At 41.8% G+C, this 27,794-nt stretch overlaps 1 protein-coding gene across 1 annotated transcript in view; it reads right to left on the minus strand.

Moving 5' to 3' along the window:
- LOC124546025 (brachyurin-like) overlaps window positions 1–27,794 on the minus strand; it is a 184,638-nt gene that overhangs the window by 148,550 nt on the left and 8,294 nt on the right. The window contains exon 2 of the mRNA XM_047124999.1: window positions 16,936–17,064. Coding sequence (XP_046980955.1) covers window positions 16,936–17,064 — 129 coding nt within the window. The remainder of the gene's footprint in view (window positions 1–16,935; window positions 17,065–27,794) is intronic.

Raw genomic sequence — 27,794 nt, forward strand, 5'->3', positions numbered from 1 at the left:
AAGGTTAGTGATGGGAGTTCTCTGTTCATAGGTTGCTACAGGTCGAAGTGATGAAGGTTGTCCTTTGCCTAACAATGTTGCACCTCTTCACTAGAAGTGGAATGGGGACGCTATAGGTACTACCATTGGAAGGGAAAAACATACGAGATGCCGCTGTACTTAGAAGAAGGCCAGAACTGGACATGTGACGTACTGGAGCCGCGAGCCTACATTCAGCAAGCATGTTCGTACTGGATGTTTTCTGTAAAAGTATCGAAGTGGTACTAGTGAACTGCTTTGAGCAAGGTAAGGTCGAGGGAGCTGAACGTTTCGGTTTGCATAGGAGTGAAATACTTATTAACGGTTACAGTAACCGTTATAGAGATTGTAAGTTGCACAAGAAGAACAGGTATTTGTTTATGACCATATTTATAACTTCTTATCCATTATGAAATCAGCCTTTAAAAATGGTTCAAATGGCTCTGAGCACTATGGGACTTAACATCTATGGTCATCAGTGCCCTAGAACTTAGAACTACTTAAACCTAACTAACCTAATGACATCACACAACACCCAGTCATCACGAGGCAGAGAAAATCCCTGACTTCGCCGGGAATCGAACCCGGGAACCCGGGCGAGGGAAGCGAGAACGCTACCGCGCGACCACGAGCTGCGGACAAAAATCAGCCTTAAATGTAAGTCTTGCGTTACACCAGTCGTTAAGATGAAAACTTGCCATGAAATTAACAAGTGTGGTAGCAGATAGTGTGGCATACACATGTTCTCACGCTGTCATAGTAGAGATGAGAACATGTTGAGGCAATTTCTATTATCACACGAATTGATTTCATTGCCAATTTTCCAATTGTATGCCTGGTGTAACGCAACATTGACATTTATGGCTGATTTGATTATGGATACGCCGTCCAAAACTGGTCATCAATAAGTAGTTGTCCTTTCTGTGCAACTTAAGACGGTATTAACGGTCTGTGATGTAACGGAGCAGACGTTGCATCTGTCAACCTCTGTTATGGGGGCAATAAAGATGAACATTACTCAGGTGCAGCTGTACCGACTGGAGAAGCCACTAGCGATCCTACTAGTGAAAAATCTGCCTACCTGAATGAAATGTTGGATCCTCACCCTAAACCTGTCCTTAAACCGGTTAACAGAAACGCAAGAGGGGCGTGTTTCTGTAGACGAAATTCTTTCTCATGTTCAGAAATACCGGGAAGAGCAGCAGCACACGACCAAGAACATAAGTGTCACAGCCACAGCACAGACACTATATTAGTGATGACTCTGTTTTGCGCAACCTTTGTCTGCCTTACCCGGACGGCCGCTCGCGAGTACGATCATCCAGTACATCAGATACCGATGGACGGGTTAACTGTTTGTACAGGAGGAGGTGTGCTGATTGTAAAAGCTAGATATACTAATAAGAGAGTTATATTGTATAAAATAACTACATGTGATTTGAAGGACGAATAACCCGGCAGTGTAGAAACGAGCATTGTTGTCGACTGTATGAGGCGTAATGTGGGCACGATAAGGAGATATTAAAGTAAATAGTTATTTAATGTTTTGGAGGGGTTAATAGTCAAAAGATAGCTCAAACAGTAATGGAAGTGTAGTAGCCTCTGGACCAACGCAACAAATGGATTGGGAATTATGGGTGGAAATGAGCTGTACATTCGGAGATTTGTTGCCTGATGTAAGACAAAAAACTGTAAAATAAACTATGTCGTCATTTTGTGGTGAAGTCTTGCTTTGGAGACTGGTCACAGGTTCAGATCTGGTGTCTGTGTCGTCCTAGAGAGATGATGCATCTTACGCTGTCACTAAATTTCGGGCGTTACTGAATGAAAGCAGTTCCAGTACAGCCATGTGTGGGGCAAGCAGGCAGGCATATAGGCAATGAATGTAACTTCAAAAGCTAGTCTTCTTGTACTCCACAAGGCGGTAGGTTTAAGTTGCGCAATCGTAGTACTATAACAGAAAGCTTATGCAAATACGGGCCGGCCTGTGGTGTATTTTCACAACGTTGCGACACGGGTGTCGGTTTGTACATGGCTGGAAGCAGTGTAACAGCACAACAAGGGTGGTACTAATCGCTATAAATACCTCCTATCTGTAGCACAGTTATGCGGCCTGATAGCACCCACCATGAGATCGGGGTCAACGTCAGTCTCCAACACGCTATGGACCAGCCAGAACTCGACGCTGGTCTGGGCAGCCAGCTCCAACAGACCAGCTCACGATTCTAAGTCCACCACGTGGACTTAGCCAACACGACGGGGAGCAATCCCTCATGTGCCACAACATCACGGATCTTCTGCCTTGGAGGACAGCAGTTCGCACAGAGGGCAGTACTGCTACCATCCCTCCACACCAGGGCGAACTCCTAACCCATTAACCATAACCACCTACAGGAAGTCAGTGGCCATACGTGTTGCTGGCACTGCTGACTAAGGGCCACATACAGCTAACTCAGGCACGCTGTTATGAGTGATGTAAACAGTGTCAGCAAAGCAGTATGCGGGCATCAAATGACCATCCCACTGCCGCGGTCTACCGACGTCATCGGCACCACCTGAAGACCACGCACCTGCAGAGGACGAATACATGAACGTCGCAGCACTGTAGCATTGTAAACCAACACAAATATGTTGTATCTTGCAGCGGAGTTTTCCTAGCCACCCTGGCCAGCTTTACCATCTCCACAAGCCACCATTCCACCACCTGCACCCCACTCACCTCTTGTTGCTATATATCTCTGTGAATAACACCGTGTAAGGCTAATCTTATTTAAAACTGAAACGGAGATACGAGGTATCTTTCGATACTAGTGAAACTGTGCACCGTTGCCATATCCCCCATTGGTTCAAAATGGTTCAAATGGCTCTGAGCACTATGGGACTTAACTTCTAAGGTCATCAGTCCCCTAGAACTTAGAACTACTTAAACCTAACTAATCTAAGGACATCACACACATCTATGCCCGAGGCAGGATTTGAACCTGCGACCGTAGCGGTGGCGCGGTTCCTGACTGTAGCGCCTAGAACCGCTCGGCCACTCCGGCCGGCCCCCATTGGTCGTTCATTTGTTGGCGGTTCCTCATACCTTGCTGGCAGTTGATAACGGACAAGTATACAAATTAGAACCATTATCGAGTCGTCCGCTTTCTCAGTGAACAGCTGTGAAGTTTGGGTCGTGCCAGTATTCCACAACACCAGAAATCAGGGATGCTCAATCCGCCGATCCCGATCGACCGGTCGATCGGCATGGTTTTATGACTCGACCTTTGAAATACTTTGTCAGAAATCTGTTTAAATGATCTGGTTTTTTTTTTTTTTTTTTTTTTTGCACAAGATAATACTTGGCTGACAATGAGCTTTTCGCGTGGTATTTACAGGCGGTAAAACTCACAACATTGTCTCTGCTTTTAACACTCGCGCCAAGCAACAGTCTTCCCTTCTGCGTGAGGTTACTACTCGCGAATCGTAACTTGATGCATTATGACCAGGGGTTGTGGTGACCGGCGAGAGATCTCAGGGTTCGCTGCAGGCTGTGGTGCAGTGTGCGGTGCGGGGGGCGAACAAGTTTCGTCCCCAATGGGCAATACAAATTTGGCCGCGAAATTTAAAAAAAAAAAATGTTCAAATATGCGTGAAATCTTATGGGACTCAACTACTAAGGTCATCAGTCCCTAAGCTTACATACTACTTAACCTAAATCATCCTAAGGACAAACACACACACCCATGCCCGAGGGAGGACTCGAACCTCCGCCGGGACCAGCCGCACAGTCCATGACTGCAGCGCCTGAGACCGCTCGGCTAATCCCGCGCCGCTTGCGAGATTCAGCGAAACAACAATGTGCACTACGGAGGTAATGATAAGTTAAACGCTTTGTGTGCTATCGAAACTCAGATTTCTGTTTGTATTGACATGTCAAAAAACCACCTCATCACTCGTTTTCGAAACAATTGAGATGAAGACAGCGCAACGATACACACCACACCGACAGTACAGCTCTGCGATAATGCAGCCAATACCGGCGAATAGGGGCTAATAACCGAGTCATTGAGCGCCAGTGCCTCCAAATACACACACACACACACACACACACACACACACACAGAGGCGAATCGTAACCACTACTGTACGATGTCTCACCACCGCTGTCGAGTGCTATCGATCAGGACCAGGGCGTCTACGTGCTAAGTAATAGTTCTCACTCAGTAGGAGTGCAGCTAAACACGGAAGACATTCCACTTTCACAGTGAACTTTACGAACAGCTTTCTGTTGCAACGCATAAACGTAAGTTTATGTGTTTTATGTGTAATGCTACTTTAGTCATTCCTAAAATTGGAAACACTGAACCCCATTTGCAACAACCTGCAAAGACTTCGAATTGCAAGCCGCTGTTGATAGTGAAGAACCTGCAAAGTAGTAAACGGCCAAAGTGAGAGCACTAAACGCAGGGTTTGAAAACCGACTTTCACCTTTAAAGGCAACGGTACTTTTTCTAGCATTCGTAAATCAACCTTTCCAAAAAGTCGATGTGGAAGATATTTCAAGTAAAATGAGTACTCTTTCCACTTGCACTGAGACTGAACCTGAAGAGGAAATTATTCGATTTCCAAATGGCATTTCCTGCAAGTCAGAATACAATGAAGATAACTTTTGGAAATTAATGAGTGGGAAAACCTAATCTAACACTTTAAACACGGCATCCTATGTTTTACCGATTTTTTAATCAACTTATCAATGTGAGGTAGTGTTTGCAACGATGAACATATTGAAATCTAAGCGTAGAAATAAACGACTGATGTCCATCTTTCAGGCTGTGTAAGGTTGGCCCCGACAAATTATTCACCAAACTATAATAAACTTGGCAATGATACGTAAAGCCAAGTATCTCCCAAATATTTTTCAACATTTATGATAGTGTATATTTTAATTTATTCACGCGTGTGAAATCTACATTTCTAAATGGACTAAATTTCATGTAGGAGATCTCAAATTGAAAAAGGATGATCGTCCCTGCTGTAAGGTAATCTGTTTTCCGTGTGTTCCAGACTTACTTATCAGCTAAATATAATTTTATTTTTAGGCTTAGTTCATGTTTTCGTTTATTTTCTGCATTGCTACTGCTTCCAGCTCTCATTCAGTATGTCAGTGTTTGATTCAAATTTTCTGGACTTTGTAGGGAAACATTTTACCAGTGTGTGAGAGTTTGGTGTGGGGAAGGGAAGTGCCATTGAGGTGCAAGTTGGTACTATACAAGACTTTCTTCACACCCATACTAATTTACGGCTCAGAGACTTGGACTATGACTAGAAGAGAGGAGTGTAGGATACAATCCAGTGAAATGAAGTTTCTGACAAGTATGCTAGGGAAGACGAGGAGAGACAGAGTGAAAAATGAAGATGTTAGGAAGGAAATTGGAGTGGAGAAATTGACTAAGAAAAATGAAAAAAATAGATTAAAATGGTTTGGGCATGTGAAGAGGATGAGAGAGGGAAGAATACGAAGAAGAATGATGGAGTTCAAGACTGAGGGCAAAAGGCCAAGAGGAAGACCGAGAACAAGATGGATTGATACAATAAACATGGGTTTAAGAGGGAGAAACCTGCTACGGACCCAAATTGCCAAATTGTGGAAGAATAATGGTGGAAAGACCGAGGAAAGTGGCGCAGTACCATTGATACCCCAACCTGACCAGATGTTGGATAGAGAGGAAAGGAAGATGATGAACTAAAAAATTGAAAGTAGCTACGCAAATGATATCGAAGATGAAAATAGCCCTTGTTACAACAGAGAACATGAAATTACTTCAGAAAAAAAACCTGGTCCGTGAACTAGGCAATGAAGAGTGAAATGAACACAGATAGGAGGCAAATATAGGTATAAGTAGTTCTCTACTGAACTTTTTAGAAGTGTGAGAACACCAGCCCGCAACTTGACAATGGATGTTCGTACACTGAATGCCCCTAGAAGCAGACTGGGAGACTAGTGCAGTCCACGGGAACCGTGCGAGTGTTCGTTTGGCACGTATGTGTAAGAAGAAATTGTAATTCATACTAATGTGAAAATATCTTCATACCGATCAAAATTTCCTGATTAGCAGCGCATGGAACTATGAGACGAAAATGTTATGAACTTCGAGCACTATTTGGATTATTACATTTTAGTGTCACTTCCAAATCTAGTCATGGAAATTTACAGTTTATGTTTGCTGCAGGCGGCACCGGAAAAGATATTTTCTGTGCTGATATTGCTTCACTGCCTAAGATTTGATAATGTGACCAGCAGGGTCAACAGAAAGGAAAATACCCTGCAGCAACGATTTCTTGTATTTTTAGATGAGTGGTTCACAATCCTCAGCAATGTTATAGCATACGTTCCCGTGTGTGTGTGTGTGTGTGTGTGTGTGTGTGTGTGTGTGTGTGTGTGTGTGTGTGTGTGTGTGTGCATGAAATGCTAGTTTGTTTTTCGTGGGAGATGCATATCTATGGTTTATATTGCTTGTAAACCAGAGACTTAAGGGCTCAAAATAATTTCTTTAGCTGATGATCAAACAAAGAACCTTCTGATTGCCTATTTATACATAGGAAAAGACAGTGATGGCGTTGACTCAAAACCAGAAGGAAAGAAATTTCAGAAACTTACTCAATCTGTCCTGAGACTAGGGCAGCCCATTTATGGTACATACTGTAACATTACAGGTAACAATTACTTTGACTCTGTTGAATTGGTTTCCGAATTGAAACTTATTTTGCTACACTGAGAAAGAAATAAAAAGAAAATCACTCCTGTATTCCTGGAGTCTAAAGAGGCATGTGGAAGGTTCATCACTTTACGGCTTCACTAATGACAGAACATTTATTTCTTATGTCCCTAAAAAAGGAAAAGCTTTCATGTTAATTTCCGGTATGCATTAGTCAAAAAGAGAACATTTCAAAACAGGAAAACCTAACCAGAAATAATTTCCTTTTAAAACAGCACAAAAGTTGTAGTAGGTCCTCTTGACGACAGCACAAGCAGACCACCACGCAGATGGACTCTTGCTTTTTCATGCAATTTTGAACATATCGGCATGCCGGAGTGGCCGAGCGGTTCTAGGCACTTCAGGCTGGAACCGCGAAACCGCTACGGTCGCAGGTTCGAATCCTGCCTCGGGCATAGATGTGTGTGATGTCCTTAGATTAGTCAGGTTAAAGTAGTTCTAAGTTTTAGCGGACTGATGACCTCAGATGTTGAGTCCCATAGTGCTCAGAGCCATTTTTTTAACATATCGGAGGTAGCTTTTATGAAATGCAAACATCCTGCGTGAAGTACATACCTATTTCCCGACCTGAGTGCATCAAAGTACAACCTACGTAGCGCACTGAATCCTACCTCAAAGCAAGACTGATCAATGACAGACTACCAAATGAATTGAGAATAACGAGTTCACAAATTTTGACAAAACCTCTCCGAAAATAAAAAATATCCATTTCAGATTCACAGAAGAGATGATGTACTACTTGTCCCCCTCTCTAGTTAGAAAAATACCAGTCAGTATTGTACCTGCTACAGTCTTCCACTTAGCCATACCTGTCTTTTAGTGATGTTTAAAGTGTGTGAATATCAGAACTTCCACACCTGTGAAAATTTGTGTATGAATTCATACGTGAAGTTCATTCATAATTTCAATGTGTGAATATTGAACATCTGTAAAAAGTTGTGCATCAATTGATATGTGAAATTCATTCATTCTATCTCACATTTCGTACCTTCATCTTACAGCGATATATTAAAGTTTTATGTTATTTGTAATACAATAAACTAGTTTGAATTTTTATGTTTCTGTGGTGTCACCGCCAGACACCACACTTGCTAGGTGGTAGCTTTAAATCGGCCGCGGTCCATTTAGTACATGTCGGACCCGCGTGTCGCCACTGTGTGATCGCAGACCGAGCGCCACCACAAGGCAGGTCTCGAGATACGGACTAGCACTCGCCCCAGTTGTACGGACGACTTTGCTAGCGACTACACTGACGAAGCCTCGCTCATTTGCAGAGCCAATAGTTAGAATAGCCTTCAGCTAAGTCAATGGCTACGACCTAGCAAGGCGCCATTAGTAACATTGCATGTATCTATGGAGTCTCACTTATATCGTCAATAGCGATGTACCAAGGATGGATTAAAGTTAAGTATTACAGAAGCTACGTACTTTTCTTTATAGCATTCATGACGTATCCTGTTACAGACCTATCTCTTGCCTGCTAAACGCGTGCCTTTCGGCTACTTCTGTGGCGTGGCTGTCTTGCTACGCCACAACAGTTTCACTTTTTGTTATGCAAGCAACCCTATTGTGACCTTTTTTCAGGTTTTTATGTCAACATATTGTTTGCATTCTAAAATATGTAAACATGACATTTGTGAATAAATATTTGTGATGAAAGTAAAGCAAATAACTTTTCATGGTTAACACAAAACGGTATTCTTTTGAACCCAAAGACTCTATTTATGATACAAAGAATCCATAGCTCCATGCGAGGGTTAACTGTTACAGTTAACTCCAAGCTTTGGCACTTGTTTCGCCACATACTAATACTGCATTTCATTCACATCTTCATCTACATCTACATCTACATGATTACTCTGCAATTCACATTTAAGTGCTTGGCAGAGGGTTCATCGAACCACAATCATACTATCTCTCTACCATTCCACTCCCGAACAGCGCGCGGGAAAAACGAACACCTAAACCATTCTGTTCGAGCTCTGATTTCTCTTACGTTATTTTGATGATCATTCCTACCTATGTAGGTTGGGCTCAACAAAATATTTTCGCATTCGAAAGAGAAAGTTGGTGACTGAAATTTCGTAAATAGATCTCGCCGCGACGAAAAACGTGTTTACTTTAATGACTTCCATCCCAACTCGCGTATCATATCTGCCACACTCTCTCCCCTATTACGTAATAATACAAAACGAGCTGCCCTTTTTTGCACCCTTTCGATGTCCTCTGCCAATCCCACCTGGTAAGGATCCCACACCGCGCAGCAATATTCTAACAGAGGACGAACGAGTGTAGTGTAAGCTGTCTCTTTAGTGGACTTGTTGCATCTTCTAAGTGTCCTGCCAATGAAACGCAACCTTTGGCACGCCTTCCCCACAATATTATCTATATGGTCTTTCCAACTGAAATTGTTCGTAATTTTAACACACAGTTGAATTGACAGCCTTGATAATTGTACTATTTATCGAGTAATCTAATTCCAACGGACTTCTTTTGCAACTCATGTGGATCACCTCACACTTTTCGTTATTTAGCGTCAACTGCCACCTGCCACACCATACAGCAACCTTTTCTAAATCGCTTTGCAACTGATACTGGTCTTCGGATGACCTTACTAGACGGTAAATTACAGCATCATCTGCGAACAACCTAAGAGAACTGCTCAGATTGTCACCCAGGTCATTTATATAGATCAGGAACAGCAGAGGTCCCAGGACGCTTCCCTGGGGAACACCTGATATCACTTCAATTTTACACGATGATTTGCCGACTATTACTACGAACTGCGACCTTCCTGACAGGAAATCACGAATCCAGTCGCACAACTGAGACGATACCATATAGGCCCGCAGCTTGATTAGAAGTCGACGAAGACTTCCGGCATAAGAAGTCAGCCTCATTCTGCCAACGACCTTGACAAAGAGGGCGGAGGAGCGGATAGAGGTTCAGAGCACTCTCTTGTCCTAGGGGTAGGAAATTGCCCCTAAAGGCGGAAGAATCAGCAATGATCAACGACATGAGGATGCAGAAGGCAATGGAAACCACTGCATTAATTACACGTAACGTGTATCCACAGGACATGTGGCCTGTATTTGAAGAAGTGCCATGATGATCTCTCCATTGGCAAAAGATTCTGGAATAGTCCCCCATTCGGATCTCCGGGAGGGGACTGCCAAGAGGGAGGTTACCATGAGAAAAAGATTGAATAATCAACGAAAGGATAACGTTCTACGAGTCGGGGCGTGAAATGTCAGAAGCTTGAACGTGGTAGGGAAACTACAAAATCTCAAAACGGAAATGCAAAGGCTCAATCTAGATATAGTAGGGGTCAGTGAAGTGAAGTGGAAGGAAGACAAGGATTTCTGGTCAGATGAGTATCGGGTAATATCAACAGCAGCAGAAAATTGTATAACAGGTGTAGGATTCGTTATGAATAGGAAGGTAGGACAGAGGGTGTGTTACTGTGAACAGTTCAGTGACCGGGTTGTTCTAATCAGAATCGACAGCAGACCAACACCGACAACGATAGTTCAGGTATACATGCCGACGTCGCAAGCTGAAGATGAACAGATAGAGAAAGTGTATGAGGATATTGAAAGGGTAGTGCAGTATGTAAAGGGGGGCGAAAATCTAATAGTCATGAGCGACTGGAATGCAGTTGTAGGGGAAGGAGTAGAAGAAAAGGTTACAGGAGAATATGGGCTTGGGACAAGGAATGAAAGAGGAGAAAGACTAATTGAGTTCTGTAACGAGTTTCAGCTAGTAATAGCGAATACCCTGTTCAAGAATCACAAGAGGAGGAGGTATACTTGGAAAAGGCCGGGAGATACGGGAAGATTTCAATTAGATTACATCATTGTCAGACAGAGATTCCGAAATCAGATACTGGATTGTAAGGCGTACCCAGGAGCAGATATAGACTCAGATCACAATATAGTAGTGATGAAGAGTAGGCTGAAGTTCAAGACATTAGTCAGGAAGAATAAATACGCAAAGAGGTGGGATACGGAAGTACTAAGGAATGACGAGATACGTTTGAAGTTCTCTAACGCTATAGATACAGCAATAAGGAATAGCGCAGTAGGCAGTACAGTTGAAGAGGAATGGACATCTCTAAAAAGGGCCATCACAAAAGTTGGGAAGGAAAACGTAGGTACAAAGAAGGTTGCTGCGAAGAAACCATGGGTAACAGAAGAAATACTTCAGTTGATTGATGAAAGGAGGAAGTACAAACATGGTCCGGAAAAATCAGGAATACAGAAATACAAGTCGCTGAGGAATGAAATAAATAGGAAGTGCAGGGAAGCTAAGACGAAATGGCTGCAGGAAAAATGTGAAGACATCGAAAAGATATGATTGTCGGAAGGACAGACTCAGCATACAGGAAAGTCAAAACAACCTTCGGTGACATTAAAAGCAACGGTGGTAACATTAAGAGTGCAACGGGAATTCCACTGTTAAGTGCAGAGGAGAGAGCAGATAGGTGGAAAGAATACATTGAAAGCATCTATGAGGGTGAAGATTTGTCTGATGTGATAGAAGAAGAAACAGGAGTCGATTTAGAAGAGATAGGGGATCCAGTATTAGAATCGGAATTTAAAAGAGCTTTGGAGGACTTACGGTCAAATAAGACAGAAGGGATAGATAACATTCCATCAGAACTTCTAAAGTCATTGGGGAAAGTGGCAACAAAACGACTATTCACTTTGGTGTGTTGAAAATATGAGTTTGGCGATATACCATCTGACTTTCGGAAAAGCATCATCCACACAATTCCGAAGACGGCAAGAGCTGTCAAGTGCGAGAATTATCGCACAATCAGCTTAACAGCTCATGCATCGATGCTGCTTACAAGAATAATATACAGAAGAATGGAAAAGAAAATTTAGAATGCGCTAGGTGACGATCAGTTTGGCTTTAGGAAAAGTAAAGGGACGAGAGAGGCAATTCTGACGTTACGGCTAATAATGGAAGCAAGGCTAAAGGAAAACGAAGACACGTTCATAGGATTTGTCGACCTGGAAAAAGCGTTGGACAATATAAAATGGTGCAAGCTGTTCGAGATTCTGAAAAAAGTAGGGGTAAGCTATAGGGATAGACGAGTCATATACAATACAGTATGTACAACAACCAAGAGGGAATAATAAGAGTGGACGATCAAGAACGAAGTGCTCGTATTAAGAAGGGTGTAAGACAAGGCTGTAGCCTTTCGCCCCTATTCTTCAATCTGTACATCGAGGAAGCAATGATGGAAATAAAAGAAAGGTTCAGGAGTGGAATTAAAATACAAGGTGAAAGGATATCAATGATACGATTCGCTGATGACATTGCTATCCTGAGTGAAAGTGAAGAAAAATTAAATGATCTGCTGAACAGAATGAACAGTCTAATGAGTACACAGTATGGTTTGAGAGTAAATCGGAGAAAGACGAAGGTAATGAGAAGTAGTAGAAATGAGAACAGCGAGAAACTTATCAGGATTGATGGTCACGAAGTCAATGAAGTTAAGGAATTCCGCTACCTAGGCAGTAAAATAACCAATGTCGGACGGAGCAAGGAGGACATCAAAAGCAGACTAGCTATGGCAAAAAAGGCATTTCTGGCCAAGAGAAGTCTACTAATATCAAATACCGGCCTTAATTTGAGGAAGAAATTTCTGAGGATGTACGTCTGGAGTACAGCATTGTATGGTAGTGAAACATGGACTGTGGGAAAACCGGAACAGAAGAGAATCGAAGCATTTGAGATGTGGTGCTATAGACGAATGTTGAAAATTAGGTGGACTGATAAGGTAAGGAATGAGGAGGTTCTACGCAGAATCGGAGAGGAAAGGAATATGTGGAAAACACTGCTAAGGAGAAGGGACAGGATGATAGGACATCTGCTAAGACATGAGGGAATGACTTCCATGGTGCTAGAGGGAGCTGTAGAGGGCAAAAACTGTAGAGGAAGACAGAAATTGGAATACGTCAAGCAAATAATTGAGGACGTAGGTTGCAAGTGCTACTCTGAGATGAAGAGGTTAGCATAGGAAAGGAATTCGTGGCGGGCCGCATCCAACCAGTCAGTAGACTGATGACCAAAAAAAAAAAGTGAGGAACAGTGTCAAAAGCTTTCCGGAAATCTAGAAATACGGAATCAACTTGAGATCCCCTGTCGATAGCGGCCATTACTTCGTGCGAATAAAGAGCTAGCTGCGTTGCACAAGAACGATGTTTTCTGAAGCCATGCTGATTAGGTATCAATAGATCGTTCCCTTCGAGGTGATTCATAATGTTTGAATACAGTATATGCTGCAAAATCCTACTGCAAACCGACGTCAATGATATAGGTCTGTAGTTCGATGGATTACTCCTACTACCCTTCTTAAACACTGGTGCGACCTGCGCATTTTTCCAATCTGTAGATACAGATCTATCGGTGAGCGAGCGGTTGTATATGATTGCTAAGTAGGGAGCTATTGTATTACAGAAGTTCTAAGTTTTTCAGCTTTGTTTTTATTTAGTTCGCTAGTCTCGCCAATAGAGAAATCGAAGTTTATTTCAGACAACAATTAACACCATCGTTATACTTGGAAAAAAACATGATGAGACAGTGTTGCCTTGGCAATAATTTATTCACAATCGATTTTGGTTACAGACCAACTACACAGTGCTGTATATACAAACAAAGCAAAACAAAAAACCTAACCAAAACAAAAAGACAATGACCACTGAAATAAAATGCAATGTCCAAAGAAATACAAAAGGTTGAGATACTTACAATTCTCTCTCTCTCTCTCTCTCTCTCTCTCTCTCTCTCTTTCCCATCTTTCCCAGTGACAAAATCACATGGCAATGTCTTTAGACAGGAATGAATAATATGGTGTATCTCGCATACAAATACGATCCAAGGTATCTCAAAGGTTGGGAGGAGAGAGGAGTAACAACAGTCCTCTCATTATACCTAAGACTTTTTTGCATGTTGTATAATTTGGTTTCGTGTTTTAAACAATCACGATGTGATGTTATGACTACTGATTCTTTTGTCAGACTAGATCTACAGTTTCTACTTATCTACATGTACTACATCTGTTGAGCACTGTTACCTGTATGAGTGTAGGTTCCATAGCTTGAGATAAAAAACTTTGAGGTTTGCCGACGACATCGTAATTCTGTCAGAGACAGCAAAGGACCTGAAAGAGCAGTTGCACGGAATGGACAGCTTCTTGAAAGGAGAGTATAGGATGCAAATAAACAAAAGCAAAACGAGGGTAATGGAATACGGTCTAATTAAATCCGGTGACGCTGAGGGAAGTATTTTAGGAAATGAGAAACTTAAAGTAGTCTATGAGTTTTGCTATTTGGTGAGAAAAATAACTGATGATCGTCGAAGTAGAGAGGATATAAAATGTAGATTGACTATGGTAAGGAGAGCGTTTCTGAAGAAGAAAAATTTGTCGACATAGAGTATAGATTTAAATGTCAGGAAGTCATTTCTGAAAGTATTTGTGTGGAGTGTAGCCACTTATGAAAGTGAAACATGGACGACAAATAGTTTAGACAACAAGAGAATAGAAGCTTTTGAAACGTGGTGCTACAGAAGAATGCTGAAGGTTAGATGGGTAGATCACGTAAGTATTGAGGAGTTACGGAACAGGGCTGGAGAGGACGAATTTGGTACAACTTGACTAGAAGAAGGGACTGGTTGGTAGGACACATCCTAGGGCATCAAGGGATCACCAATTTAGTACTGGAGGGAAGCGTGGAGGGTAAAAATCGTAGAGGGAGACCAAGAGATGAATACACCAAGCAGATTCAGAAAGATGTAGGTTGAAGTAGTTATTCGGAGATGACGAGGCTTGCACAGGATAGAGCAGCATGAAGAGCTGAATCAAACCAGTCTCTGGACTGAAGATCACAACAACCACAATTTTGGATGCTTTCTCATCTGTGGCATATAATAGTATAGGTACATAAGGAGACATGGTATACATAGCTTATTCGTTTTTCTGAATGATTTTGATTTGTTATACTTCACTGCAAGCATGTTTAAGGACTTACGCGTTTATTTTCGATGCAGGTATCTATATGTAATTATTTCATGTCTTAATATAGAAGTTTAGTTCTGTTCATTAAACTCATGACGCATTCGAAATATAATTCAGTTTCAAGTAGGTGATGTTTTTATGTTACTTGGCTGTGTTTGGGCATTTGATATTGGCTGCAGTGTTTGTGCGTGGAGGGAAGAAAATAATGTTACGTGTTTATATAAAATCTTCGTGTTCATCATAGCAATTTTTCACTGTCTTGTACTTCTTAAGTTACGACATTATGTTGCTTCCTTTTTTTATTTGTATTGTCTTTGGTCGTATGAGTTTTGGCTTTGCTTTGTGACCTATTTGTTCACACTTGTATGCTCGACTGCTAGTATTTCACTTGTCGTTGATTGAGTCGTTGGTATAGTACTGAATACCTGTGTTAAATGTTTCTTACGCTTTTGGATTGACCAAGTTATTCATTCATATATAAAGACATCATGAATCTCAAGTGATGTTGTCACTGTAAAAAGAATTTTTCGTAAGTATCTGAAGCTTTGGAATGCATTATTCATTGGAAATTGTATTTTGTTTCGACGTTTGTAGCTTTCTCTTTTGTTTTGTTTGTATGTATAGCACTGGAAGGACAGTCTATGACTGAAACCGATTGTGAATAAATAATTTACGAAACAGCACTGTCTCATCATCCGTTTTTCCCGACAACAGAGAAGTGTTGTTTGAAAATTCATTCACTTGCACTCGAGACCGAGGTATTGGAATCTCATCCTCAGGGCCCTTCTAGATGGGGCAAGGCTGTGTTATTTAGTACCTCAAGGGTGCAACAGTGATTTCACTTTTCTTAAAGGGCATCAGATTTGCATTTGATTGTAGAAATTATTTATTCGACAGTTTCAGTTTCGGCCGTTGGACCATAATCTAGTGGTGCTGCAAAGGATTTTGCTTCAGCACACGTCACACTTTAAAATTCTTTGACATGTATACAGGGTGTTACAAAAAGGTACGGCCAAACTTTCAGGAAACATTCCTCACACACAAATAAAGAAAAGATGTTATGTGGACATGTGTCCGGAAACGTTTAATTTCCACGTTAGAGCTCATTTTAGTTTCGTCAGTATGTTCTTCCACCTACGCTCAATGGAGCACGTTATCGTGATTTCATACGGGATACTCTACCTGTGCTGCTAGAACATGTGCCTTTACAAGTACGACACAACATGTGGTTCATGCACGATGGAGCTCCTGCACATTTCAGTCGAAGTGTTCGTACGCTTCTCAACAACAGATTCGGTGACCGATGGATTGGTAGAGGCGGACCAATTCCATGGCCTCAACGCTCTGCTGACCTCAACCCTCTTGACTTTCATTTACGGGGGCTTTTGAAAGCTCTTGTCAACGCAACCGCGGTACCAAATGTAGAGACTCTTCGTGCTCGTATTGTGGACGGCTGTGAAACAATACGCCATTCTCCAGGGCTGCATCAGCGCATCAGGGATTCCATGCGACGGAGGGTGGATGCATGTATCCTCGCTAATGGAGGACATTTTGAACATTTCCTGTATCAAGTGTTTGACGTCACGCTGGCACGTTCTGTTGCTGTGTGTTTCCATTCCATGATTAATGTGATTTGAAGAGAAGTAATAAAATGAGCTCTAACATGGAAAGTAAGCGTTTCCGGACACATGTCCACATAACGTATTTTCTTTCTTTGTGTGTGAGGAATGTTTCCTGAAAATTTGGCCGTACCCTTTGGTAACACCTTGTATATGTAATCGGCAAAACAAAACCCTTGATTTCACTTGCTGACAGTGGATTTGAATTGGTGTTGATAATAGACGATAAGAGCCCAATCATATAACGAGCATAACCACCTTAAAATAATCCTTAATGGATGAAGATGATACTATTAATCAAATTAAACAGGCAAATCACGGCGTTACCAGGCAAAGGTACCATCTGTTTCTGCAGCGGTGGCTATATATCTTCCTACTTTCAACTGTCAATAGGAAACAACAGTAAATTTGTTATAACGCAAAACATATTGCATATAAGGTTAGAAATTGATTGCAAAGGGAACTCATTTAACATGCAAATAGCGCAATCTGAAAAACATAGATCTCTCACTGGAACTAGTGACTGCTGCAACATCATCGGGGCACTTGTAGTTGGTGCAGCCCCCAGGAGTTCCATCAGAGGCGCACCAGCAGATGTTACACTTTTTCATGAAGGGCCGTCCCGGTTTGCAGCTTCTATCTACAGAAGGTCAAAAAATACAATTATTAATCACACACAAGCTACGTGCAGTTACTTTGTTTTAATATGTTTTTTTCTCTGCTACTTTATAAGATAGATATTTATTTATGTGTACACTTTATGTAAAAATTATGTATAAAGTTTGTAAGGAATGGTTATATCAAAAGTTCTATGGTTTGTATTTGCACTGGATTCATTTCAAAATGTGTGACTTTCCTAAGAGACCAAGCTGCTGAGGTCATCGGTCCCTAGATTTACACATTACTTATACTAACTTAGGCTAACTTATGCTAAGAACAACACACGAACCCATGCCCCAGGGAGAACTTGAACCTCCGGTAGGAGGGGCCGCGCAATCCGTGACATGGAGCCTCAAACCGCGCGGCCACTCCACGCGGCGGTTTCATTTCAGGAGTTAGACAAACTTAGGAAATACTGCTTTAAAAAGGTCTTATTCCACCTACATAGGAATTTGAAGGAAAAACATGAGTCTCATAGGTTTCGTTTGATTTTTCACCAAGTCTGAACATCCAGTATTTGTAATTAAAAGTATCATGAAATTTTAATTAATATTTAGCAATACTGTTAGTAATATTCATTCACAAAAGTTTTCTCATATAACCTAGTGACAATAGTTTGCCTTTGACGTTGTGAAGTTCGTAACTAACGTGAAACTAGACTAAAAACATAAAAAACAGATGCTAAATGCATTACACAAACAATTATGACCTATTCCAATACTTCATGGTCCTTCTTATCATCATTTTAACAAAGCACATTCTTTGACTTGAAGTCAGGTAAAACTGTCCACCACTTCAGGCATGATATCTAGAAGTTCTGTTTAGTCTCTGTGTTTCAAGGTTGATATTTGCTTTCCAAATACATATGTGAGCACTAGGCATTTACAAACTGTGAGGAAATGACAAATTGTGTTCTCCCTCGGCGTGACTTGTAAAAAGTAGTGGCCTCCCTACACCCCAATAAGAATACTTTAAACCGCAGTTTTTGTCAACTTGTTGAAATCTTCATCACTCTAAACTTTCTAAAATTAAATTGTTACCACGTATAGAAACTTGTGGTTTAGTTGTGTGTCCGCTAACACTATAAAAGGTTCTGAAATCCCGAATATTCATTTTACAGACTGTAAAAGATTCAGCCAGCCTTGCTTGATACATCCTACCAGATGAGAAAATCTCCCTCCGATTACAAAGTACTACTACGCTGCTCATGTAGACACTAAAGTATATAACAGCTGAGCAGCGCACAGACACCAAATTATGTTTTGTGCTTTGGGACCATATGAAAGCGAATATCAGAGAAATCAGGGAAACAGTTTTTTTTTTAATGTTGGTGGTATATACATTATAGGTCTCCGGCACAGATAAACCTGGTTTGATAAATATTTGTAGGCCATATGCACACATGTTACAATCTCATAATCAAAGACTGTTTCCTTTAGGCCCTTATCGTTTTAAGGGCTCAAATTTGCTTTTATATTCAAACGGGACAATAACGGACGTAAGGGCTGTTAGCCCCTTACTGTATATTTTCGTACGTCTGTGAAATCAAAATATCCTGCTGGATGTCATCCTGCTTCACGCCAGGCGTTGTAATGTTCTTGTATAGTCCTTGGGATGTTCTCCACAACGTGATAGGCGCTATGGTGCTCAAGTCTGACACTGTGTTCGATGGCAGGCATCGTGAGGGCATCCTGTGCTTGAGGGCATATCTCGAGATTGTAAGATTGGGCAAAATGTAGGAGGACCCTGTGCCGATATTGCACAGCACCAAAATTACCCACTGTTGCGAAGAAAAATGGCCGTTATCTGCACATGATTCCGGCCCACAACATGACTGCCTCACTTCCTTGTTGAATGTTCGATGGCAGGCATCGTGAGGGCATCCTGTGCTTGAGGACATATCTCGAGATTGTAAGATTGGGCAAAATGTAGGAGGACCCTGTGCCGATATTGCACAGCACCAAAATTACCCACTGCTGCGAAGAAAAATGGCCGTTATCTGCACATGATTCCAGCCCACAACATGACTGCCTCACTTCCTTCTTGAACCCATGAGATTCCGTGCTTGATCCATACACTGTCAGCTGACCACCTCCATACAATTCCAGCAAGATCATCAGGCAAAAGTCGATTCCTTCAATCATCAGTGAACAAAACTTTGTAATTTCTGGGTTCAATTTTTAAAATTCCTGCACAGAAATTTCTTTTCTTCATGATACTACACTGCTGGAACAAAAATTAGTATAACTGGAAAAACGACGTCGATATTGATCCAATGACTACATATGCTATCTGGGAGATAGTAGATGCACTGGCAATGTTCTCAGCGTTGTCTTTCAATAGATATCGTAGTGGCATAGCTACCAGGGAACCATCTGTGGCTACCTTTCAATAGAGTGTGCTCACATTCAGAAGGCTCCATGTGGTGTAAACTTGTAAGGTAAGCAGGCAATCATGACACGGAGACGCACTCGTGCTTCTTATAAGCAACTGAGTGAATTTGAAAGGGCTCAGATTGTGGCCTTGCCGAGAATTCGCATACAAGTAGGACGTACTGCGTCAGTTGTGCAACGATGTGGGTGTCAGTGATCATGTGAACAGTTTCACACGCGCATAGGAGATTCTGGACGTCCACGCAGCACAAACGCCCGCCAGGTTATCAGTATTGTACGGGCAGTAGTGGCAGTTCATGTAGCTACAACATATACACTGAAGAGCCAAAGAAACTGGTATTTTTAATGGCATCCGTCCATCCTTTAGGGATGATGGTGTAGCATGCTTGGTTCAGAGTCTGCAGCGTCTGCTGTGGCTAAAATGTCCCACTCGAGAGTGGCAGTCCCTATTGCAGTTTGGACATGTGAAATTTGAGGGACTTCGAACAGAAGCCGGTCTGTCTCTTCACTTTGTCCTCTTCCTGATTTGTTCCTGTGTGCGTTCGTCCTCTGAGAGCTTGACGCCGTTGCGCACAGTTACTCGCCACTTGACACGGTCATCTGCAATGCTTTCCCAGCGACTTGGATTGATTCTGGTCTTGGTCAGGTCTCTCTTGCAGACATCCTTGAAACGAAGATGCGGTCGTCCCACTGGCCTCACACCCTCCTGAAGTTTTCCGTACAGCAGTTGTTTCGGCATCCGTTCAGGATCCATGCGCCTGACATGTCCCAACCATCTTAGACATCGATGACTCAGGAGTGCGAGGATGCTGGTTGTGCTTGCACGATGAAAGACTTCGGTGTTGGGTACTCTATCTCTCCAAGAGATCTGAAGTATCTTCCGGAGACAGCGGAGATGGAAGCTGTTGAGTCGAGATTCATGCCTAGAAAGAGTTGTCCATGTCTCACAGCTATAGAGAAGGGTGCTTATAACACAAGCGTTGTAGACTTTTAATTTAGTTTTTGTGGTAAGCAGTCCGTTGTTCCATACTCTGTTTTTCAATTTAGCCATGACAGATGATGCCTTTGCGATTCTGTTAGTAAGTTCAGTGTCCATGGACAAGTTGCTACATATTGTGGATCCCAAGTAGCTAAAGTCATCCACTACCTGGAGAGGATTGCCATCAATGCTGATGGAGCCGGCCGGTGTGGCCGTGCGGCTCTAGGCGCGTCAGTCTGGAACTGCGAGACCGCTACTGTCGCAGGTTCGAATCCTGCCTCGGGCATGGATGTGTGTGATGTACTTAGGTTGGTTAGGTTTAATTAGTTCTAAGTTCTAGGCGACTGATGACCTCAGAAGTTAAGTCGCATAATGCTCAGAGCCATTTGAACCAATGCTGATGGATGGAAGGTTGTTAGTGCTCTGCGCCATGATCTTAGTCTTTTGAAGGCTGATGAGTAGACCAAATTTTTCACAGGAATTTGATAATTTGTTGATTACTTTGGTCATGGTCTTGAGGCGAGAAATGTTGAAAAGATTTCCATCAGACCTCGTATGTAGATACACTCCCTCCTCACAGTCTTCAAAGCCAAATTTGAATGGAAAAGAAAATCCCAAATAATGTAGGAGCTAATACACACCCCTGCTTCACACCGCTATTAACAGGGAATGCTTCTGATGTTTTACCGTTGAAGCAGATTGTTGTTTGTGTTTTCTCATGGAAAGAGACAATTATCTGTAGTAGTTTAGGTGGGCATCCAATCTTCTGCAACAGTTTGAAAAGCCCCTTTCTGCTCACTAAATCAAACGCTTTAACGAGGTCAATGAAAGCAATATAAAGTGGCCTCTGCTGCTCACGACATTTCTCTTGTAGCTGTCTTAAGGCGACGATCATATATTCGGTTGATCGGCCGGGCCTGAAGCCACACTAAGTTTCTGGGTAGATTCTGGAAGCTACGATTTGTAATCGCATTAGGATGACTCTTGTATAAGCTTTCCCAGCTACACTTAGTAATGAAATGCATCGGTAATTGTTACAGTCACTTCTGTTCCAAATGGTTCAAATGGCTCTGAGCACTATGGGACTTAACATCTATGGTCATCAGTCCCCTAGAACTTAGAACTACTTAAACCTAACTAACCTAAGGACAGCACACAACACCCAGCCATCACGAGGCAGAGAAAATCCCTGACCCCGCCGGGAATCGAACCCGGGAACCCGGGCGTGGGAAGCGAGAACGCTACCGCACGACCACGAGATGCGGGCACTTCTGTTCCCTTTCTGTTTATATAGAGTAACTATCCTCGAATTTCGCATACTCATCGGGACATAACCTTCTTCCCAGCTGGCTGTGATAAGTGAATATAAATGTTTGAGAAGAACATAACCTGCCATTGCAGCAGTACGAACCAATCTAACAACTGCTCCAGACACTTGTCTTTCATAGGCGTAGCCGACCACAGCGCCGTATTCTACCTGTTTACATACCTTTGTATTTGAACAAGCATGCCTATACCAGTTTCTTCGGTGCTTCAGTGTACGAGTGCTTGCGAACCGGTAATTACCAGTGGGTTTACGGGTACTACGGTCTCTGTGGCTATAGGCCGGCTGTTTGTTCTGTTACTTGTGTGACTTCCAAGTTGGTCTGGCTGAGAATCTTCCAGAAATGAGGGACGTGCACCGGAAACAGGATTTGACGCATTGTTCCTTTGGCGGGGCAGGTCTGTAGGCGGACGATGGGCTGTCGTTATCCACATGTCTCCTGGGGGCTACAAGTTTCCCACTGTTTATGTCATCCCACAGCGGCTTTGAGCTACTGTTTGTTCATTGCGTCGCTGCCGAGACCGCGCGGCATCAGCAAGGACTGACCTTCCTACCAGTTGTGAGCGTCATAGTTGTGACTGGTTCGCTTGCTGCGCGTGTTTGTGCCCTCTTGCTTCTGTATTGGAGTCGGTTCAGTCTCCTATTGTTGTTGCTCCGTGTGCCTGCGTCTGGCAACGAGATTTGAGGAACATGTCGCTCGTTTCAAAACATAATATCTTCCATTTGGTAATTATCATAGAGTTATAATTTGATTGTGTGCTTTAAGTTATTGGGATTTTGTAAATTCCTTGTGTGTTCAGTGTCATTAACTGCGACTACCGAAACATTTTTCGTGCATGTTATCTTGTGTACTAAATCGCCAAGTCGCTTTTTTTAGTTATTTGGAGCCCGCAAGCTTACGCGCCTCACTGGAGCAAATCTTGCTGCTTGTATTTTTGTCGTCTTTACTTCCAAGGCAAGCTTGTGTATACGTATGAGAGGCTCATCAGCCAAACGTTCACGTCCTTTCTTCCACCCACGTTTATCATCCCACGTGACGGTTAAATATTTACTGTTTTTGCCTCGTGGCGTAATTTGAAGTTGAATCTCAATTGGCCGCTGGACTTCATTACTATCACGTGTAAATGGGAGTAGTAGCCTTGGCCAGTTACCATCTTGTAGTGATTTTCACAAATGTTTGTCTACGATGTTAGCGTGTAATGTGATGACTTAAGTTATACTCGTTTTGCTTAAAAATTGTTTCTGTGTTCATCAGGCTATCGTTGTATGTTTGTGCCTTGGGGCGTGTTCCCACTGGTTGCTTAGGAAAGGAGGCGCGTGATGAGCAGCTTTTTGGATCTGCCCTAAATAATTTCGCGTCCGTTTGTCTGGACCACAATGCCCGACATGTCGTGGTTTCATAGTGAACAGCTTCTAATGTTTCGTTTTTCCTTCTTTTTAATGAACCCCTTTTTAGGTAAACCTCAAGGTATTTTAGTCAAAACACATAAAAGGTATTTTTGTGGACTACCCATATGAAGAGTCTTTTTTCAGAACCTTTGAAGAGAGTGTTACGTAACTGCAATTGCTGAAGTGTTAACCTGCTTTTGTTATTAAAATTTGCTTTAAATGTTTCAAGAATAGTAGACAATGGCACACAAGATTTGTATATTTTTGTAAACACGATAACAGTTGTTGTTAACTTAAATTTTCGTATTTCATGTTCCCACGAATGACATATGCAGACTTGAGAGCAAGTGTTTGAATTAGCGCTGTCACCTTTTGTTACTTGATCTCAATGAAACGTCTGGTAAACTGTCGATCGATTATCAATAATTGTTTTAAGTAATTTAATTTAATAGTTTAGTCTTAATTTCAAGGTCCTGGGGTCTGATTAATAAAGTGATTTTGCTGGCAACTGTTAATAAAAATCTTCATGCGAATTATGTCCAACCCTTATTTGGCCTGGTTCTTTCGCTCCCAGACAACCTTACGCCAACTGTGCGTACCAATCTAAAAGAGTGTACTAATTTTTTTACCGTCACTGTATAAAAAGAGATTTTAACGCAAGAAAACGAGGCACTACGAAGGATTCATGCGAATGGGACAAAAATCAGTAACTGTGACGTGTGTGTATAGACGAATATATTACAGTTTCAGAAGCGGATGATTTATTCAGGAGAAAAAGCTTCACAATTTTGAGCAAGTCAGTAACATTTTGGTCCACCTCTGGCCATTACGCAAAATAGTTATTCGGCTTGACACAATTTGACAAAGATGTTGGATGTTCTCCTGAATGACATTGTAGTGAATTCTGTCCAATTGACGACTTAGAGCTTCGAAATTCTTAGCTCTTTCGAGGACTCCACTCATAATACTCCAAATTTGCTCAGTTGGTTAGAGATCAGGCTACCTTGCTGGTCAAGGTATGGTTTACCAAGGACGAAGACAAGCACTAGAAATTCTCATTGCGTGTGGGCGAGCATTATCTTGCTGAAATGTAAACTCAGGATGGCTTACCCTGAAGGCCAACAAAAGAGGACGTTGAATATTGTCGACGTAATGCTGTGTTGTAAAGGTGCTGTGGATGACAACCAAAGGATTCCTGTTTTATATAGAAGTGGTACACCTGATTCTCGCGCCATATAGTAAGCGACTGCTGGAAAGGTATCCCATCACTGTATGGGGAGCCTCCAGACACGTCCTGGCTCGTCAATGGGGCTCAGTTCGAAGTGGAACTCGTCACTGAAGACAATTCTACTTCAGTCAATGAGATTTCAGGCCGAATGTGCCAGACGCTACTGAAAACAGGGTTGTTGGTGTACAAAGGTCAATAGTAGTCGGCGCAATGGATGCCATGGCCTCAGCTCACTTTTTTTGAGCTTCTTTTAATAGTTCTTGTGGTCACTGAAGCATCAATTGCACGTCTGATCAACGATAACAACCAATACTGGGCTGCTAGGTGGTCACGTTCTGACGTGGTTCTTGCTCGACCACTTCCTTGTTGACGCTGTGTTCAGTCATGATTCACCCATTCCTACCAACATTGCCGAATAGTGGCATTGCTCCTATTTAAATGTGAAGTGATTCGACGGATACTCCAACTGGCTTCTTTGAGCCCAATTGCACATCCTCTCCCAAACGCTGACATCTCCATATGCTGTTTACGCTACTGTCTGCGAGGCATAGTTACTGTCCAGCACAGTACGCGGAATGAAATTCTCGAAGACTTTATGCCCTGGTATCGATAGGTCCTCTGTTGACTATCCTCGCCACGTGCGCAGTGAAACTGCGCTGCAGCAATCAAATATTAAGCCATCAGCCATCGAAGTTTACAGTTTTGCATTTTCCATAGCGACACGTAAGAATATCAATTTGTGACTGATTTGCATAACTGTTTTGTGGTGCATCGCCTCTTCCTTTTTTTTTTCCTTAGAGTGTATGTTGTCTTCTGCAATCTGTAACTAGATATCATTTTATATCTTCTTCTCTTCGGATTTCCAGTTATCTTCATCTCAACAGACAAGTGGACATTGCCACAAATAAGTTCTGCTTCATTGAGGCATTAATCTAGATGCTTCTCAGCATAATTCCATTTCGTGTATTTAACAGCCATTTTAAAGAAGTGAATTCAACATATTATTACTGTGGTGTAAGAGAGAATGCAAACATAATTAGAATATTATTGAGTGCACGCTGGTCAAAGGATAAATGCAGTGCTCAGAATATTTATCTGTCTCAACTAACCTTCCTCAGGTATACGTTCACAAAAGCCACTGCTAAGTAGCATCGGAAGTAAAAAGATAAACGTTCTCTCGCTTGGGGAAAAATACTTTATATTACTGAAAGTCAAGGATAAAACCAATCGTCATTCATACATCGTGATTTTAAAGACATGTGAGCATGCTTACTCAATGACTGTGTTGAAGCAGTCCCATTATTATCTAGCTGGAGGCCACACAAAATTTTACAATGATCACAAACTCTCAAACTTTCCGCTTAATTATAGACTTGTACACCCGCACGGAGCATGGTGGTCACTGTTACTTCAAGAACATGACCTTAAGATCGTGTCTGTCAGATGGTAGCAACAATGTGGTTGTGGTCACATTGTTGCATCTCCCACAAGGATTGAAAAATTTCACATCACACATAAATCAAGAAAACCAATTCCTGGTGTTTGTGATGAAAGTGGCCATCCAATATTGACATTTTCTTGGTGATAGCAAAAATATGATAGATCTGCAAGATGATGATCCTAATTGCTACGGCATATAGCAAAATCTTTTAGATAGAAATCATGTGCAGCTCGGATCCCACTATCTGCTGGAAATCAGTGTTTCATACAGTTGAAGAAGTCCAAATCGTGAGCTATGATGAGTGTGCATTTTACACAAAACAACAGAAAGACTGAGTTAACACACACACATCAAGTAGGGTCATTTTGGAATGTCGAAATATGCAAACAAACTTAATGAGTGTTGTTACTTCCCTGATATGGGACGCAGGGTTCAGTAAATGATTAAGCTGTGCTTCATTAGTCAAATTACAAAGCCTCCATCCTTTGCCACAAGGAAGTATTGCATCTTGTTGTTCCATATAAACCCACGCAACTTTTACCATTGACACCTATTAGCCTCTCCCCCATTCGAAAGTTGGTATACACTAAACGGTAGCAATGTTCAGTATTTCACTAAGTATTTGCACCCGTACACTGCCTGGAATGCCACCAGTATGTCAATTATTTGGGGCTTTCAGATCAACTACCTAGTGTGAGCTGACATGATAGAGGTGCTACTCCCTAATTGTGGCACAATATTCGCACACAACAATTTGAAATAATTTCTCTGGCAAAATGGAATCAAATAAATACTTATTTCGAGGTATCACCCCAAAGGAAGTTCTGTAGCACGATGTTTTTGATACCCAAAATGGTTCGTATATATTTAAATGAAGTGAGAACACGTACAAAATAACTGGGCAGATTTTTGGAACACTTCGAGTGAATAGACAACAATTTCACTAATATGTCCATGGGATACGTGTGCCATGAGTTATTATTTTCCCAGCCAGAGAATAATGAATTGTATAGACTGATTCCTAAGATAGTGTGAGACAGCCACGACAAACTTTCATAAATGTACCCACAAAAGCAGACCAGAGAAATTCCTAATTTGACAAGGAAATTGCTCATCTTCAGGACTATAAAGTTGGTGACTCAGTCCTATTTTAAAACCACCCTAAGTCTTATGGAGAAGATTGTTTGAGATTGCACATATCTATTATCCTGCGTTGTATTTACTGAGATTTCCTGGTTCAGAAAAATACGAGATTTATATCTGTATTAGGATGGAAAATCGTTTTATGAATAAACAGACACACAGGACACAAGTGGTTTCTTAAATCTGCATGTAGTTTTTAACATGAATTTGTGAGAGTCATTGTGTAGCATTGTCTTATGGTTTGTATGTTTGTTAGCGAGTAAGATGTTTGGATTTTCTTCATGTTTGCATGAGAGTGTTGTAGTAGCTACAGACCTCAAACGTTATTCACTTGGACTATGTATTTCATAGTGTTATGTGGCAATTCTGTCCCAAGAATGCCATACAACGTATTTCATGACATAATAGGCTCCTCCCCTTGCTCCATGTAGTCACTCTTATGCTGCTTCATAACTGCAGACAGTATTCAGTAGTTCCAGTGACTACCCTACTTATTACCACTTCTCTGCCCTCTCTTTTATTATAGTGAGGGCATGCTATTTTCTGTGGAGCTGAAAGCGGCCAAGCTGGCGAGCATGAGAAAGGAGGTTACCTTTGCCGTAGGGATGCCCCTTTTCAAGAAACCCTGAACTGGACTACTCCTCGATCATACGGAATGAGGAAAATGCTAATTGTTTCTACATGACTATAAGCAATTTGTTGCACCTATAATTTCTAAGCATATGATAACCTAGTTTCAATATTCTGTTAAAACAAAAATAAAAAAGAAATACGTGTCTTTTTCATTGTTATTTGTAATCTATGGATTGAAAT

Source organism: Schistocerca americana, chromosome 8 (assembly GCF_021461395.2).
Source record: "Schistocerca americana isolate TAMUIC-IGC-003095 chromosome 8, iqSchAmer2.1, whole genome shotgun sequence".
NCBI lineage: Eukaryota > Metazoa > Arthropoda > Insecta > Orthoptera > Acrididae > Schistocerca > Schistocerca americana.